The 18,182-nt window shown below is 47.0% G+C and overlaps 1 protein-coding gene across 1 annotated transcript in view; it reads left to right on the top strand.

Moving 5' to 3' along the window:
- LOC146009594 (uncharacterized) overlaps positions 1–16,254 on the top strand; it is a 27,907-nt gene extending 11,653 nt beyond the window's left edge. Inside the window, 4 exon segments of the mRNA XM_083150043.1 lie at positions 12,386–12,516; positions 14,616–14,802; positions 15,394–15,441; positions 15,964–16,254. Of these exon segments, the coding sequence (XP_083006169.1) occupies positions 12,386–12,516; positions 14,616–14,802; positions 15,394–15,441; positions 15,964–16,010 (413 nt within the window). The 3' untranslated portion in view covers positions 16,011–16,254.
- Positions 16,255–18,182: the final 1,928 nt, after the last annotated feature.

Consider the following 18,182-nt stretch of genomic DNA (forward strand, 5'->3'; position numbering starts at 1 on the left):
TGACAGAGACCACCATCTCTGGAGATGTAACGGGCACCGCTCATACGAGGCACGTGCCCGATCCTCCCCCAACCCCACCGCCGACGGCAGTGTCACAGCACTGTAAGTATTACCCTGCCTCCCTGTTAGAGCGGAGGTCAGGGAACACAAGCGGCGGTGCAGCAGAGGGTTTATTTAAACCTTGCACCATTATGGAGATGGAGATGCCGGGCGGGGGAGCAGTGCTCCCAGCAGCCCTGGCATTCCCCGGCGTTCCTGCATGTCACGGCGGCCGTTTTCTTTGTACTTTGGCGCCGCTGAACACGCTGCTGGAGGCTTTCACTGTCTCTCCCTTCCAGTACTTCTGACTGGCAAACCTACAGTATACCTACAGAGAGTAGGTGTGGTAGTGTGTGGTAATTACTGTGTACTTTATTGTTACAATAGCATAGCAGGGGGAGTTGCTTGCAAGAAGTGTAATACAAAATTTACACCTTCTACAGAGGGAGTTCTACTTTGTGATAAATGCACTGTTAACCCCGCGTTAGCACAGTCTGCTGTGCATACCCCTGTCTGGACATCACAGCTTGCTGATGTCATGTCCCAGTTATCTTCTGAGCTCTCAGCAGCTCAACAAGATAGACACATCCAGAAACCAGAAGGCCTCTTTAACTTCTGCTGTTGAACGCTTAACAAAAGCTCTGGCCCCAGGGCCAGCAGAGGGCGCTGGTGCATCCTCTTCAAGGGCATTAAACCCCCCTCTTTTATAAAGAAAGAGGTTGCTTCCACAGTCTGTGGATTTAGGTGATTATAATGATATGCCTGATCTTGAGGAGGGTGAATTTGCTCCCCCAGAGGAGGAGGATGTTTTAGCGCTTGATACGCAAGAACCTGAACAAGCCTTTCAGGGCTTGGAAGATTTAATTGAGATGGTAAAGATAGCTTGTAATGTGACAGGAAACTGAAATTCCTGTCCGTCCTTCTCTTTTTGGTAAGAAGCAAAAGCAATCTTCCACTTTTCCTCCAGCTGAGGAACTGGATGACCATGTGCTGCAGGCCTGGTGTCGTCCAGACAAAACATTTCAAGTACCTTGCAGGTTTTTGTCTTATTACCCCCTGCAATCTGAGGGTAGAAAGAAGATTGAAATACCACCAGTGGTGGATTCATCTGTATCTTGACTGTCAAAGAAGACAGTCCTTCCGGTCCCAGGGGCTTCCACCCATAAGGACACCTCGGACTGTAATTTAGAGGTAACCTTAAAATATTTTTTTTTTGCGGCTGGTGTTATACAGCGTCCGACTCAGGTCGGATGCTGGGTAAATAAGGCTATGGGGTATGGGCCTCACAGATTTCAGCAGAAGTTCGTGAGGGTTCTGACCCCGCCTCTATTCAGCTTGCCGAACAGATCCAGGAGGTTTCTACATTTTTAATGGAAGCCTCATCAGATATTTGTATGGTTGCAGCCAGAATTTCTGCACTCTCCATATCAGCTCGAGAGCTCTTTGGCTACGCCAATGGCATGCGGAGTCCAAACGAGCAGTGGAGGCTCTTGCGTTTAATGGTGATGTCCTGTTCAGGTCTAAGCTCGATAATTGGATATCCCAGGCAACAGGAGGTAAGTCTAAAATTTCTTCCTTCAGCAGCTCCTCGCAGGACTCCACAAAGGCCGTCCTTTCGTCCCACTGGCAGATTCAGAGGACGTTCCAGAGGCGGTGTTGTCACACAGAGGTTCCAGAGGACATGGAAGGAGGCGCCTCTGCATCCAGCCAGGAACTCAAGTCCACCAAGCCCACTGCATGATGGTCTCCCGTCCCATCTGGGGATTCCAGGGTCAGGGCTCGACCTGAAGTCCTTCTGTCACATCTGGCTGCAGTCTTGTCAGGACTCGTGGGTGAGGGATCTTGTAGCCCAAGGCTACAAGATTCACTTTCGCTTGTCTCCCCCAAGCAGGTTCTTCAAAACTGGTTTACCGGTCTCTCAGAAAAAAGCAGTACTTCTGTTGTCGTTTGTCTCCAAACTGCGAACAATGGGAGTTGTGATTCCGGTACCCGAAGATCAGCGTACATAGGGATACTACTCCAGTCTTTTTCTCGTGCCAAATTTGGACGGCTCGGTACGACCTATATTAAACCTAAAGAATTTGAACCTGTACTTACAGGAGGTCAAATTCAAGATGGATTCGGTGATACAGGGTTTGGAACAGGGAGAATTCCTGGTATCTCTGGTATCTCTATCAGGGATGCGTACCTACACATCCCCATTTGGCCTCCTCACCAGGCTTTCCTTCGATTTGCGGTACAAAATCATCACTGGCAGTTCCAGGCCTTGCCGTTCGGTCTCTCTTCAGCTCCGAGGGTCTTCACCAAGGTGATGGCAGTGATGATGGAGGTCCTCCGCTCTCAGGAGGTGACGATTATCCCTTATTTGGATGATCTTCTGCTTAAGAGCCAGTCGAGGGATACCCTATTGTCCAATATCCTCCTCACACAGAAGACTTTCATTTCTCACGGGTGGATCCTGAACTTCGCAAAGTCCCAGCTCCAACCCTCTCAACGCCTTCTGTTCCTGGGGATGACTCTGGACACCCACCAGATGAGGGTTTTCCTTCCATCCGACAAGATTCAGTCCTTGCAGGCCCTAGTCCGGATGGTGCTACAATGTCGACTGGTATCTGTACATCTTTGTACCAGACTCCTAGGAATGTTGGTAGCCTCCTTCGAGGCAATCCAATATGGTCGCTTCCACTTGCGACCTTTCCAGTTGTCTCTCCTCCATCAATGGTCGGGGTCACACCTGCATCTTCAGCAGCAGGTGACTATCACCTCGAGCACGTCTGTCTCTACTGTGGTGGCTCAACTCCGAAAACCTGCTAAAGGGCAGGAGGTTCAAAATCTGGGAGTGGACACTCCTCCCCACAGACGCCAGTCTTCGGGGCTCGGGAGCTGTCACTCAGGATCACCAGTTCCAAGGGTTATGGACAAGACAAGAACGCCTGCTCTCCATCAACGTGCTGGAACTCAGAGCCGTGTACTATGCCCTCTTGCAAGTGAGACACCTGCAAGACAGGGCCATCAGAGTCCAGTCCGACAACGCCACAGCCGTCGCCTATATCAACAAACAGGGCGGCACTCGAAGCCAGGCGGCCATGAAGGAGGTGAGCAGGATCATCCTGTGGACTCAGGCCCATGCCCAGGCCTTGTCAGCCGTCTTCATACCTAGAGTAGACAATTGGGAGGCCGACTTCCTAACTCGGCAGGATGTCCACCAAGGAGAATGGTGTTTCAGACCTTAGTGCATCATTGGGGCCGACCGCAGGTGGACCTGATGGCATTCCGTCACAATTTCCAGCTTCCCAGGTACTTTGCGCAGACTCTAGACCCACAGGCCGTGGGGGTGGACATGCTGGTCGCTCCTTGGCCTTTTCAGTTTGTGTACCGATTTCCCCCATTCCCATTGATACCTTGGGTATTATAACGCATACGGAGGGAGTCACAGCCCTTCTAATAGCGCCGGACTGGCCTCGTCGCTCTTGGTACACCAACCTGACGGCTAGTCAGTGAGCCGTGGTCACTATCGCTTCAAGAGGACCTCCTCAGTCAAGGACCCTTCATCTTTCCAGATTTAGGATGTCTTCATTTGACGGCGTGGCTGCTGAAAGGTCCATCTTAAGGCAAGCAGGTATTCCAAGAACAGTTATACCTACCATGATGAGGGCCAGAAAGGAAGTCACTTCGAGACACTACCACCGGATTTGGAAGTCTTATGTGGCTTGGTGCAAGGGGCCTGGGGTTTCCACTACCCTATTCAAGAAAGCTAAACTTCTCCTGTTTCTACAGGCGGGTTTAAATTCCGGTTTAAAGCTGAATTCCCTGAAGGTTCAGGTCTCGGCCCTCTCCATATTTTTTTTTTTTTTTAATCAAGTACGTCTTTTATTGATTTTTTTCTTTTAACAAACATACATAGAAAAAGAAATAACAAGCATGATATTGTATTGCAGTACAGTGCTAAGATCTCAGTTACATGGTCCTGTAGTATATCTGTTGAATTATACATGCCTTAAGTGTTTGAGAATAAAAAAAGGAAAGTAGGACAATCTGCACACTGCACTTAAATGTATCAATAAAACTGTTACAATAAAGAAAAGAAAGTAAAGAAGAACATACATTTTAATTTAACCTTACAACATTTGTGTCCTGGTCTCTTATTTAACATACAATCTGCTGTTAAATGACTTGGTAAGCTAGAGCAGTAATTAGGGAAGAGATTTTTACATTTAGATGACTAGTCAGTGGGCATATGTCACGGGGAGGGGGGGGGGGGGGAGATGCGATCAATGCGCGCCACGACGGGACCGGGTCAGAGGGACTCCGCCCCAGCGAGGCCGGACCGACAAGGGGAGCCAGGGGAGGGGGGGGCAAGCGAGTCACAAAGTGGGGTCGCCTAATTATTGATCAAGTCAGGGGAAGGGCCAAGGGCCAACGCAGAGTCATTCCACCTGTCCCATTTGGCATGATATTTTGGGAGGGACTCACGTTGCTGAAAGAGAAAATGTTCGTGCTCTGACACTTGATTGACCAGGGCGTTCCAATGCTGGACGCTAGGAGCAGACACGGCACACCAATTACGCGCTACAATTGTCTTAGCCAGGGTAATTAAGCATAGTACATATTTATATATAGCAGGAGAGCATGTCTCGCCCAAGTCCAGAGCAAACATACACAGGGGGGGCGTGAGTGGAGGGAGAGAGGGCACCGTTAAACGTATACTATTCCAAATCTTTTCCCAGAAATCGAGCACCCTGGGGCACATCCACAACATATGCCAGAAGTTGGCGTTTTCTGCACCACACCTGGGGCAGTTCGAGTCATCCCTAAGTCTAGCTCTATATAGTAAGGATGGGGTACGGTAGGACCTATGCAAAATATAAAATGAGGTCTGCTGGTATCTCACACATGGAGTCGAGATCTTGACCGTCTCAAGTATTTGTGTCCATTGCTCGTCAGTGATAGGACCCAGGTCTTCCTCCCAGCCACTTTTCAGCCTATCTAGTGTTTCGGGGTTCGCCCGAGAGTTTAAGACCGCATATATTGTTGAAACCCTTTTACGTTGTCCAAGTCCCAGTAGCATTTGTTTAACCGGTGAGTTGGACATGACTGGCGTAGTGCCATGAAACTGAGTCTGCACCGCGTGCCTCAGCTGGAAATATCTGAAGAAGGCCCTATTCGACACATGGAACTCTGTGCTTAATTGTTGAAAGGATTTAAGGGTACCCTCCAAAAACAGCTGCTGTATAGAAGTTACCCCCGCCCTCCGCCATATATTATCCTCGGATATGGTGAGAAGCTCCTTAAATGCAGCGTTGTCCCATAGAGGAGCATCACAATCTATATCCTTCCAGTCAAACATACCGTGGGCCTGTTTCCACACTAACCTACACTGTCTGAATAGGGGAGGAAGTCCCTTTGCTAAGCCATCTGTCAACAGAAAATGCAACGGGGGGAGACCCACCCCCAGAAGTTCATTGCACATGTTAGGGAAAGTGGGACCCCCTTTTTCGCAAATCCACTCCGAAATGTGAACTAACTGGGATGCCAAATAGTACATGCGAAGATTTGGAAGGCCAAGTCCTCCCTCATCACGAGTTCTAATAAGAGTTTTAAAAGCCACCCTAGATGCCCCATTCCCCCAGATGAAGGAAATAATTATACTGTTAATTTTAGTGAAGATTTTTTTAGGTATATATATAGGAGCATGTTGGAGGGCATACAGGTATTTAGGCTGAATAGCCATTTTAAGTAGGTTGATTCGTCCAGTTACTGACAAGGGAAGTTTTTTCCAGACATGTATTTTATTTTGGAAAGTATTCGTAATTGGGGTTATGTTATGAAGTACATAGTCTTTACTAACAGGGGTTATCCAGATGCCCAGGTACTTAAAGCGGGTAGTCCACTGCAGGGGGGAATTAACCGGTGGGTGCTCCGGTACTTTACCGGAGAGTGGGAAGATGTTGGATTTGTCCCAGTTAATTAGTAAACCGGAGAACACCCCAAAAGTGTTAACCGTGTCAAGCAAGGCCGCCAGGGAGGGGCCAGCATCATCCAAGAACAACAACATATCGTCCGCATATAATGCTACAACATCTGGATGCCCCCCTACCCGTATCCCCCTAATCGCAGAGTTGCTCCTTATTAAGCAGGCCAGTGGCTCTATTGCAAGAGCAAACAGAGCCGGGGAAAGCGGGCAGCCCTGCCTGGTCCCCCTCCCCAGCCCAAAACCGTCAGACAGGCTACCATTGACAGACAACCGTGCCTTGGGCTCAAAATAGAGCAAGTTTACCCAACTTATGAAATTGGGGCCAAAGGCGAACCTCCGCATAATCTCCCACAGATATGACCATTCGACCGAGTCGAAGGCCTTGGCGGCGTCCAAGGACACCACCACTGCCCCTGACCCGGCCATGTCCCCCCTCTGCAAATGACAGAAGAGTCTGCGCAAGTTCTGCGTGGTCGATTTATTAGGCATGAAGCCAGTCTGGTCACTGTGAATGATTGATGAAATCACGGTGTTGAGCCGAAGGGCGAGGACCTTTGCAAGTATTTTAATATCTGAGGTGAGGAGGGATATAGGACGATAGGATTCCGGGGCTGTGGGGTCCTTTCCCGGTTTCAGGATAACAATAATTGTTGCCTCTCTCATAGAGGGGGGGAGAGCCCCCCTCTCAAATAAAGCATTATATAATTTCAGCAGGTAAGGAATAAAATATTCTCTATACTTTTTATAAACCTCAATAGGAATGCCGTCTCCCCCAGGTGCCTTCCTATTAGGGAAGGATGCCAATGCAGTCTCAATCTCAGTGTGAGAGATCGGGGCCTCCAAAGCCGCCACCGATGAGGGCGACAGCTGGGGCAGGGAGAGCTTGTCCAGATAGCCGCTTAGTTGTTCCAAGCTATAATTGGCTTTGGTGGCATATAATTTTTCATAATATGTTTTAAATTCCTGTGCTATCTCTGGGGTGGAATACACAAGCCCGCCATCACTGTTTTTAATACACTGAATGGTACCAGCTCCTCTTTCATCCCTACTCAGGTATGCCAGGTAACTGCCCCCCACCTCTGCCTGGGCATACATAGAGTGTTGGTTGAATAGCAATTTACGCTTGGCCTTGTCCCTAAGGTGGGTAGCCCATTGTTTTCTTGTAGTATCCCAGAGTATGCGGTCAGCCGGGGACCTTGAGATTATGTAGTCCTCTTCCCTGGACCTGCATTCCGCCTCCAACCTGAGCTCCTCCCGTCTGCTAGTTTTCTTAATGTTGGCTATTTTTTTTATAAAAGTGCCTCTCATATAGGCCTTAAAGGCGTCATGTTTTACAATTGGGTCATTATATGATTCGTTACAAGTCTCGAAAGTCTGCCAGTCATCTGTCAAGCCCCTATCATCCTTCAATAATGTAAACCAAAAGGGATTAAGTTTCCAACTACCAGGTGGGGTGGTTCCCTGATTCTCCACCACCACCAGCAACGGTGAGTGGTCGGAGATACCCCTTTGCAAATAGACAACCTCGAGGATTTTTGGGGATAAGTCAGGGGATATGAGAGCGAGATCGATCCTGGATAGGGCATTTACACTGGGCGAATGACACGAGAAGTGACGTGTGAGGGGATTCCGAACTCTCCATATATCTATAAGGCCCACCTCAGCTATCAATTTAGCAAACGGGGTAGGCTGAGCCTGTGGCAGGATGTTAGGGGACGTCTGTTCATTCCATTTATCTAGCTGTTTATCCATATAGTTGTTGAAGTCGCCTAGGCATAACACTGGGGTGCCAGGGGACAGGGAGACAAATGACATAGCTAATTTCATTACCTCGTTACTATAGGGGGGCGGTATGTACACCGCAAGGATATTTAGGAGCTTGCGATTGACATAGGCCCTTAAGAAAACGTATCTGCCATACTGATCAATTTGACTGTGGACCAGTTGATAATTAACGGTTTTTCTAATTAAGACAGAGACCCCTCTAGCATTATTCGAGAAGGTTGAGTGATACATGAAGCCCACCCACGGTTTCTTCAATGCTAGGGTTTTACTTCCTGTAATGTGTGTTTCTGAAATACAGGCAATGTCTACCTTGTGGTTTTTAAGCTGGTTAAAAACCAGGGCACGTTTGATACGGTGATTCATCCCCCTTACATTCCAACTAAGCAACCTCAAACCATCTCTGTGATCAGCCATAGATTTGGTTGCATGAGATTATTATATGCATTTGTTATGTCAAAGATCGGCCCCCGAACCCCCCCCCCCACCGAAAAGACCCCCCGCCCAACCCCCCCCCCACCCAAGCCCAAGCCACACCCCCCCCCATATAGCAGCACGCCCATATATCTGCTCGCAAAACTTGTATAGAAACCAAGACACAATAAACTTATTATGGAAAACAAACCTACAAACCCCCCTCCCTGCATATCTACCCAACTAGATATACCTGTTCCCTTAAACTAAACTAACTAACACCAAATTTTAGCAGATGAAACCCAAAGAGGGTATAGGAAACAGTAGTTCCTACAAGCTATTTACCTGCATGGGCTCCGCTAGACATTGTGCACAGGTATCGTTGGATACCCTAGACGCACATCCCCGCCCACCAACTAACATATAACAATTGCATTAGTTTGCAAAGACCCTCCTGTCTACTGCGTCATATTTGCTAGTAACCAGACTGCATAACATTACCACCGCAACAGAGCAGGATTACACATCAGCAACACCAGATGTAGATCCGAGAGTTCAGTCCCGGGGTCTAGGAATACGTTCCAGCCAAGCCTCAGCTTCTCTGGCTGTATTAAAGAAGTGAGTAGTGTCCGCATGCACCACACGAAGGCGAGCCGGAAATATCATGGAGTATTGGATCTGTCTTTCTCTCAGGCGCTTTTTGATATTGATGAACAGAGAGCGCGATTTCTGGACCTCGACGGCAAAGTCTGGGTAGACCGATACATTATGGTTCTCAAATTTTAGTGGGCCTTGTGTCCTGGCCAGGCGCAGCAGGGCGTCCCGATCCTTGTAATTGAGGAAGCGGGCAATAAACGTGCGGGCCGGGGCGCCCGGTGGCGGAGCTCTAGAAGGTAAGCGGTGGGCCCGTTCGACCGAGAACTGGGGGGTGAAGTCCTCATGCCTGAAGAGTTTAAGCAGCCACGACTCTAGGAATTGTTCCGGGGCAGATCCTTCGGCCCTCTCGGGAAGACCCACCAGACGCACATTATTGCGCCTAAGGCGGCCCTCCATTTCAGACAATTTGGCCTTTACAGTGTCCACCTGCGCGGCCAGTTCTGCAACCGTGGTTTTGAGGGGATTGGTGATGTCTTCCAAGTCTGATATTCTGTGCTCCGTCTCGCCAACCCTCTCACGGAGCTTCTGCATATCATGTCTTATTAGGGTGATGTCCGATTGGACTTGGCCTATTTTATCTGTGACCCTATGCTCAGATGCTGCTATCGCCTCCAGGATTTGTTGGGTGGATTGAGCTGGGGGTGCCACAGAGGTAGAGCCGGTATCCCCATCAGACGGGGGCAATGAGTCCGCAGAGTGAGGCGGGGTGGCCGACTGTGAGCCCCTGGCGAATTTTTCAAGCCTAGAAGCCGCCGAGGCATGCCCCGTCTTGCCCATGTTTTGCAAATAGGGGAAAACTGAGTTGTGCTGTCTCCTTACTCCCCTGTGCTCAATATCTCAGGCCCCAGCCCAGCACTTCAAATGTTAGAGAAGTATGTTAGATATATGCCTTCCGCGTTCACAGGTCTGTATATGCAGTAAAAGTGGTAGATGTGACTAACATGGGTCCTCACCTTCCCCCCAGTCCGAGGCCGAGCTATACGGTGCTATGTCTTGAGAGAGGTGGCATCGGCAGTCAGAGCCCACAGTTCGGTACACAGGATGATATATTGAAAGAGTATAGGGGAGACCCTTCTCTATGATTAGAGTATAGTCTATGCCTCAGTATGCAATGGGGTACACATCAGGGGACAGGAGAGCAGTACAGTACACAGCTGCAGTAATATAAGATGTGTGGTGATTAAATAATGAGTCTCTGCAGCTGCATCTGCACCCGGAGCCCAGCGCAGACTGCCTTGGCGAAGTGCAGCCTCACAGAGCGTCAGGAGATGGCGGCTGTATTAGCGCTCTGAGGTCTCCCCTCCTGCCAGGTTTCTCAGGTCACGCAAGTGGTATGCGATGTACAAGGTGTACAAGGGGGGGGGGGTCTCGTCTATCCTCCTCAGCTCCTCACTCGCTGTCCCCCACCTGGTTTCAGCCCACCTGCAGGTAGCTCTCAGCGTCGCTGTGTAGGTCTCCTCCGCCGCGTTTGCTGCAAGATGGCGGCTTCTGTACCACGCAGCTGCCGTGACCCCTCGTCGGCCGCCCGCACCTCTTCAGCCGTCACCCGGCGTCCGGACAGCTCCTCCGCTGCCGCAGAGAGGATGGAGATCTCTCCCCAGGCGAGGCTCACTGCCGAAATACCGCCGCAGGCCGCCGGGTCGTCTCCGCGCCAAGATCCAAGATGGCGCCGGGGGACAGGGAGACGCCGTCGGGTTCAGTCTGGACGCCTCGCACCAGCGTGTCTGCACAGGGGTGGTCTGTATCGCAGCGCCGGTGAGTACCTGGAGGGTCTCACACAGCTGTACAGGGTGGCAGGGTAGCGCCCAGGATATCCAGACAGGATTTTAGTCAGGGAGTCTAGCGGAGCTCACAGACCCAGCGTCCGTTCACATGCTGGTCCAAGCCACGCCCCCCCTCTCCATATTTTTTCCAAAAACTATTGGCCTTCATTCCAGAAGTACAAACTTTCTTCCAAGGGGTGCTGAGGTTACAACCTCCTATTCGTCCACCTACATCTTTCTGATAGCTAGACTTGGTCCTCAGATACCTACAATTGCCAGTGTTCGAACCATTAGAAGATGTGGACCTCCATTACCTTACTTGGAAGGTGGTTCTTCTGTTGGCTCTGGCTTCGGCCTGAAGAGTCTGAATTGGGGGCGCTCTCTTGTCTTTCTCCCTTCCTTCAGTTTCATCCGGACAGAGCAGAGCTTCATACCAGTCTATCTTTTCTTCCAAAGGTAGTCTCTGGGTTCAACGTAAACCAACCCATTGTGGTCCCAGCCTTATCTGAGGCTTCACCAGAGGAAAGGTCCTTGGACGTGGTTAGGGCACTGCACATCTATGTCTCTCGCACGGCCTCTTTTTGCAAGTCGTATGTCTTGTTTGTCACCTATGACCTTGTGTGTTGTGGGTGGCCAGCTTCCAAACAGACGCTTGCCAGATGGATCGGTCTGACCATTCGTTTCTCTCCAACAGCTCTGCGGAGCTACTACGTGGTCAGGTAGTCAAACCTTTGTTCGTTTCTATAGGTTTGATACCTTTGCGGCGCCAGCTTCACAGTTTGGCTGCTCCTGTTTTAGGGGTTCTCAGCGCTCTTCTGCCCGTGTTTGGAGCTCTAAGATGTCCCCAGTGTAACTCCAGTGACACCTAGTGGATGAAGGAGAAACGGATTTCTTTACCGTAAATCCTTTTCTCCGAGTCCACAGGTGTCGCTGGACACCTGCCTCAGCGCTGTTCTCCACCATAATAGTTTCATGGTTAGGTTACTCTTAGGTAACCTTGGAGTTTTCCCTTGTCAGGGTTTATAGTTATTTGGTTATTATACCAATTTGGTCTGTTTGACTTTGTGTGTTACGTTACTTCAGTGTTTTTGTTTTTTTGTCACGGTTTCTTTCTCTACTATACGTATTGAATGTTATGTTGTGATTTACCTCCTCTTCGGAAGTGTGTGAGTATCTTCCTGCTCCTTCCGGGCATAATCTTTATGACTGCCTGGGAGGGGAAGTAGAAGGGGAGGAGTTGGTCACACAAATTTATATTTAAAGTGCCCATGCTCCCTGTGGTCGCCTTCTATTCCCCAGTGTAACTCCAGTGACACCTGTGGACTCGGAGAAAAGGATTTACGGTAAGTACAGATATCCCTGTTTTTCATTTACCCAGGCCTAGCAACCCGGCATTCTGACCCGAATTAAAGAAATGTTAAGCCTGGATCTGACCCAGGTTGCTGTGCAGTGTGAATGGGTAACCTGGGTCCCTTTAACAGTATAAAGAGGTGGTAGCATCGGCTACAAGCGCTGCCTACCCCTGCCCCCTTTCTGACGTCAGTGACCCTGTTTATTGCTGGGTTGCTGTGGGGAACTTTCATTGCAAATGCCGGGATGGACCCGTGTCCAAATTCCGAGTGCGACCTGGCATTTGTAATCTAAAAGGGCTATTCCTTTTCGCTAGCTGTTCTATGAATGCATTTACAATATACGTTCATTTTTATTGCCCTCTGGTGTGATTTCTATTAATATTCTTTGTTTTGGCTGTTTGTAGGAGGGAAGACTATTTGGAAGCCTCCAGTGAACTGCAAAATTTTTGTGCATTTATCTAATACTGGCTGCTTCTTCCTTCATCCTCGCTGCTGTTATCAGAAAGATGCCGCTGACTTTGCCATATGCATGCATGTAAGATATAAATGCACATATCCATTTCTTAAGACTCTTGATTGCGAGATGGATTAAGCCTACCATCCATCAGGCTTGCCTGTCTTCGGATAAGCCTGTTCTGGTTTCCCTCCAGGCTCACTCTGCTTGTGCAGTTGGTGCTTTTTGCAGTGATTGCCGTGTTAAGCAGCTGGGGGGGAGGGGGAGGGGGGGGCGCTGAGCCTATATTCCACAACTAGCCTTTTAACTACAAGTCACTGCTGTGGTGTCCCTAAGATGGAATACAAGAAGGGATTCCACAGTGAGTACAAAAAAGTTTCCATTTATTATAGATATTTACATGGGGTAAATTTATGAAAGCTTCTCAAAATGAAGAGTTGATGTTGCTCATAACCAATAATCCGTTTGTCTTATTTTCTAGAACACAATCTAGATAAGACAGAATCTGGTTGCTATGGGCAACATCACCTCTTCATTTGTAGAAGCTTTAGCTAATTTACCCCTATATCGTCTAATTCAAACTGCATGAAAAAAAAATGGGTGATACACATTTATCTGTATGGATCCAGACAACACAGGACAAATCATTCTTTGTCATTCACAAACGATAGTTGATACCAAGCCACCTGCGCTCATATAGGAACTGCAGCGGGGAGAAACACATGGATACCAAACCCAATTCAATATCGACACAAAAAGGAATGAGACTCCACTGTGCTTTTCCCAGGATAAGTTCACACAATCTTGTCTGGATGGAGATTGTCCTGTCATTTGGAAATCAAGAATAACGATTGTGTCTTTGTGGGGTACGAAATTGTGAAAATAAAGATACCTTTATGTGAACATCTTCAAGTGAGACTAGGTGAGTCTCACAAGGTTTTCCATACAGAAGCCTAAGAATATTCTCACGCCTAAAATAAGGAGTTTTTCTTTTTATGTTCGGAGACTAGGCGCAACATCTCTCCCTCTAGAAAGGAGTGTGTGTACTTATACTGGGAACAGCGCAGTGGAGTCTCATTTCTTTTTGAGCATTCTTTGTCATTACCTACCTTCCTTCCTTCCCTTCACCTGAAAACTTACTGTACATGCTGTAACATACATACTAACATCGTAATTAAGGCTGAAAAAAGACGTTAGTCCATCGAGTTCAACCTATCTATAGGATTCACTTAGTTTCCAAAAATGTATCCAGTTTTGATTTAAATTAACAGTAGTTGCTGTAACCACCCCCACCGGCAATGAGTTCCAGAATGTTACTGCTGTAATGGTGAAGAATCCTCTACTTAATTTAATATGGAATTTCTTTTCCTCGAGCACCAGTACATGCCCGTGTGTCCTAAGTATAGGCCTGTTGGTGAACAAATCATCTCCCAGTTCCATATGATTCCCAATCCTGTATCTGAACATACTAATCATATCCCCTCGCAACCTCCGTTTCTCCAGTGAAAACCTTTTCAGCCTGGATAACCTATCTTTGTATTCTAGTGATTCAAGACCTTTTACTAGCTTAGTCACCCTTCTCTGTACCTGTTCCTATTAATTTATGTCCTTTTTAACGTGCGGTGCCCAGAACTGAACACAATATTTCAAGTGTGGTCTCACCAATGCCTTGTAAAGAGGCACTATTACATTGGCATCCCTTGAATCCAAGTCCTTCTCTACAGCAGCATTCCCTATAATAACTCCAAGTAGCTTGTGAATTTTTGTTCCCATAATGAATTACTTCACATTTTTCAGCGTTAAACCGCATTTTCCACCTTACCAGTTTATTTAAGTCACTTTGTAGTGTTTCCACATCCTCTCCTGAGTTAATTTCCTTACTCAATTTCGTGTCGGCTGCTAATATTGCAATTTTACTCACTGTCACTTCCAATATCATTAATGAATGAACTGTAGTATTTAATCTGTGCAGTACCCTGTAGTAGTTTGGTATAACCTACTTACTACAAATATGGCACATTGCACTTCTCATAATGGTGCATGCAGGCCAATATCCCTGTTTGTGTATTTCTTTGGGGGTTGGCGATGCCGTGTCCATAAATAACATATCCATGTAGGAAGATTAACAATTCCAAGCTGTATTAAAATGCCTTTGTCTTCTGGTTTCTTTTTGTTTTCAGGCAGGGCGCTTAGATGAGCAGCTTCCAAAGCAAATTCCTTTCTCCATACTCTCAGGTGATAAAGGTTTTCTAGAGTTACAGAACCAGTTCAAGAAGACACAGCGACCTGCTCATATCCTTGACCCTCACCATTTAGATGGAGAATTGATGTGTTCCTTGATCAATAGCATATCGGAGACTGCACAAGGTATGGAGTCTGTGTCTCGTGTAGCTGCCAGGAAATGCTTTGTTCTAGCCAAGAACAGATATGAATACATTTTGCTAATAAACTAGTAGCGGGGCTGACAGACAGAAAAGTCATTATTTTATGTAGAATAGAGTACTGTTGCCAGCTGAGACTCGAGTGTAGAAGACTGGGTGCATACTTCTATAGACATGCTGCTATTGCGATATTGAAAACAGCCCATTAGTTAATAAGGTTTGATTTGAAGCATGAAGATTAGCAGTAATGGGAGTTGGAGAGATGTGATTTTTTTTTTTTTTTTTTAAATTTGGTCAGTTCTGAATTGCATGAATATCCATCAGTGTTTTGTGTAATGAAAAGCCTGTTATAGACGTTTAAAAATTGCATGTTCCCAAGAAAGTGTAATGGACTTTTTTTTTTTTTCCCTGGGTATGGTGACAAATCTCCCATATACATTAACACTGTGTACCACTCAAGTAGCACTACATTTCAGTGAAGGTATCATTTATGTAGATAACATAATGTTACCTTTTCTGTGTCTGTGTGGCTCCACTTTTGTCAGCACAGTGTTATGGACTTGTATCTTTTCTACAGAAACGGATGATGTGGACGTTGACATTAATTCAGTGGAACAGGATGAAGGTTTGTTGTTGAGATTTGTGTTGGATTTTTTGTTTATTATAAATCACGCACATTATTTTGGTTGGTACATTGTGACCTGTTGCTTTTGTCTGTCCCCTTCTGTGTCTAGCGTATTAACATCCTCTTGCATGTTTTGTTGGAACTTGGTTTCTGCTGTCCCGCCTTATGGTACATGTACATATGCACTTGGTATGCCCCCAGCTGGATGTTCTGTTTTGCATATAGCAATTGCCACCGTTTGAACTGCTGCAAGACCAGATTATTTTTTCATGGTGAAAATTGTAGATTACGATAATCTGATAAAATTAGATGTGTGGGATTATAAACCATGATAGTGTGGCTGGCCGCTGTGTGTAATCCCTGATCTATCTTGCATCTGTCTTGCTTCCTTGGGGAAATGATTTCCTATAACAGATGTCTCATGCTTATTTATCGTTACTGGTTCTGTTTTCACAATGCAAATGTTTATCATATAATCCAAATGCCTATCTTTACATACATATGTGTATTTCTATTTTACAGAAGCTATCCTTGAAGAAGTAATGAGGAGGAGCTTGGTGGAAATGTAAACCCAAAAGGAAAAATAAATATTCTACTTCAATCCTCTGTGATTGCATTGCAGCCTAGTTCTTTATCATTTGCAATGGCATCATAAGTTTACTTACACCTTTGTGTCAGTCTCTAATTGATGATTTACTCAATATAGTATAGCAACATTAATTACGTATGTTTTGAAAGGATTAAGAAAAACACTGCTTTCATGTTCTCCTGTAAATGTTTTAAAGGCATTCAAGTAAATTGTTTAGAATAATAAACCTAGCGCGATGCTTGCAAAAGCACTTAGGGCCCAAAGAGTACAGTCATATGTCCATACCATTACAGACAGATCAGGGAAAAAGGTTTACAATTTTCCACAAATTGCGAAGGCCTTTGAAGACTACTATACTAGGCTATACAACTTGAGAGATTGCGCCCCCCAAACGGAGAAGCTTAATCTGAAATGCGAGATTGACGATTACCTGACATCGGTTAGCCTCCCAAAGATTTCAGAAACAGACGCACAATGGCTCGACCAGCCCTTCACAATTGAGGAGCTGGAGCTGGCCCTTAAACACACCCCCTCTGGGAAATGCCCTGGCCCAGACGGTTTTACAATAAGCTATTATAAATCATTCCGTTCCCTCCTGATGCCACTTTTTATAAAAGCCTGTAACTCAATTTCAAAGGACACCCTCTTCACCCCCCAAAGCCTCGAGGCTCATATCTGGATAATCCCTAAAGAAGGAAAGGACCCAGGTCAATGTACTAGTTATAGGCCTATTTCACTCTTAAATACCGACCTCAAGCTTTATGCCAAACTGATTGCGCTGCGCCTGGGCTCTCTTCTCCCGGGGCTGGTACATGAAGACCAAGTAGGCTTTGTGGCAGGGAGGGAGGCCAAGGACAATACGACAAGGGCAATAGATCTAATACACTTCGCAAAAACCAGAGGTTTGCATACAGTCTTCCTGTCGACGGATGCGGAGAAGGCCTTCGACAGGATAGACTGGTCCTTTATGGAAGGGGTACTCAGACACATTGGCATAGGGCCGAATTGTTACCATCGCATCCTAGCATTATATAGCTCCCCCTCGGCGCGGGTGAGAGTGAACGGGGCGCTCTCCGACCAATTCAGGATTAGAAACGGCACGAGACAGGGTTGCCCCCTCTCACCTTTGATTTTTGTCCTATGCATGGAAGCACTGGCGCGGGCGATTCGGAGAAATCAAAATATTAAGGGCATCAAGATAGGGAAAACGGAACATAAACTGGCCTTATATGCTGATGACCTCCTAGCGACAATAACCGACCCAACTACTTCAATGCCCTCATTGATGTTGGAGTTTGAGAGATTCGCTCGCCTATCGAACTTCAAAATTAATTACACGAAATCAGTGGCACTGAACATCTCTGCACCGGCCAACGTAGTTGAAGGGATTAAAAATGTGTTCCCGTTCCACTGGCACGCTGATCGCATTAAGTATCTTGGTACTTGGCTATCCAAGGATAATACCATGCTCTTTCAACTTAATTTTCTCCCATTATTAAATAAGATAAAAGCTGACTTTGCAAAATGGTCGCCCCTCAGACTGTCTTGGCTAGGCAGAGTGAACACTGTCAAAATGAATATCCTCCCTAAAGTCTTGTATTTGCTACAGACACTACCGATCACAATCCCGCTTTCCTTTTTCAAGGAATTACAGAGTTCGGTTGGGAAATTTATTTGGGGTAACAAGAGGCCGCGAATCTCTCAAAAAACCCTGATACAAAAGAAGGAAAGGGGTGGCCTCCAACTTCCTCACTTCCTCAGTTATTACCACTCTGTACACCTCTCTAGGATCATAGAAATGTCCAGGCCCTTCCAGCTTAAGCAATGGCCCACTATTGAAGGGCATGCGGTGGGCATTTCACCGAGAGTGATTCCCTGGCTAAAGAAATCCCCCACATTGCACCACCCTACACTCACTCCAACAATTCAATGCTGGCGCAACTATAGAACCCTCACCTTTTTCAAAACAGGTACATCGCTCCTGACTCCCCTAGTAAACAATCCGGAATTCCCTCCAGGAGAGGCGCTTCGGACCCTCCCCGCACGACACTCAATAGACATCTCCTACCTAGGACAATCAGTGGACAAAACGGGGCTGAGACCTTTCTCTGACCTGCGCACTGAAGTTGGCCTGCCGGCGAACCATTTCTGG

Source organism: Crinia signifera, chromosome 6 (genome assembly GCF_055691185.1).
Source record: "Crinia signifera chromosome 6, ASM5569118v1, whole genome shotgun sequence".
In the NCBI taxonomy this organism is placed as follows: Eukaryota; Metazoa; Chordata; class Amphibia; order Anura; family Myobatrachidae; genus Crinia; species Crinia signifera.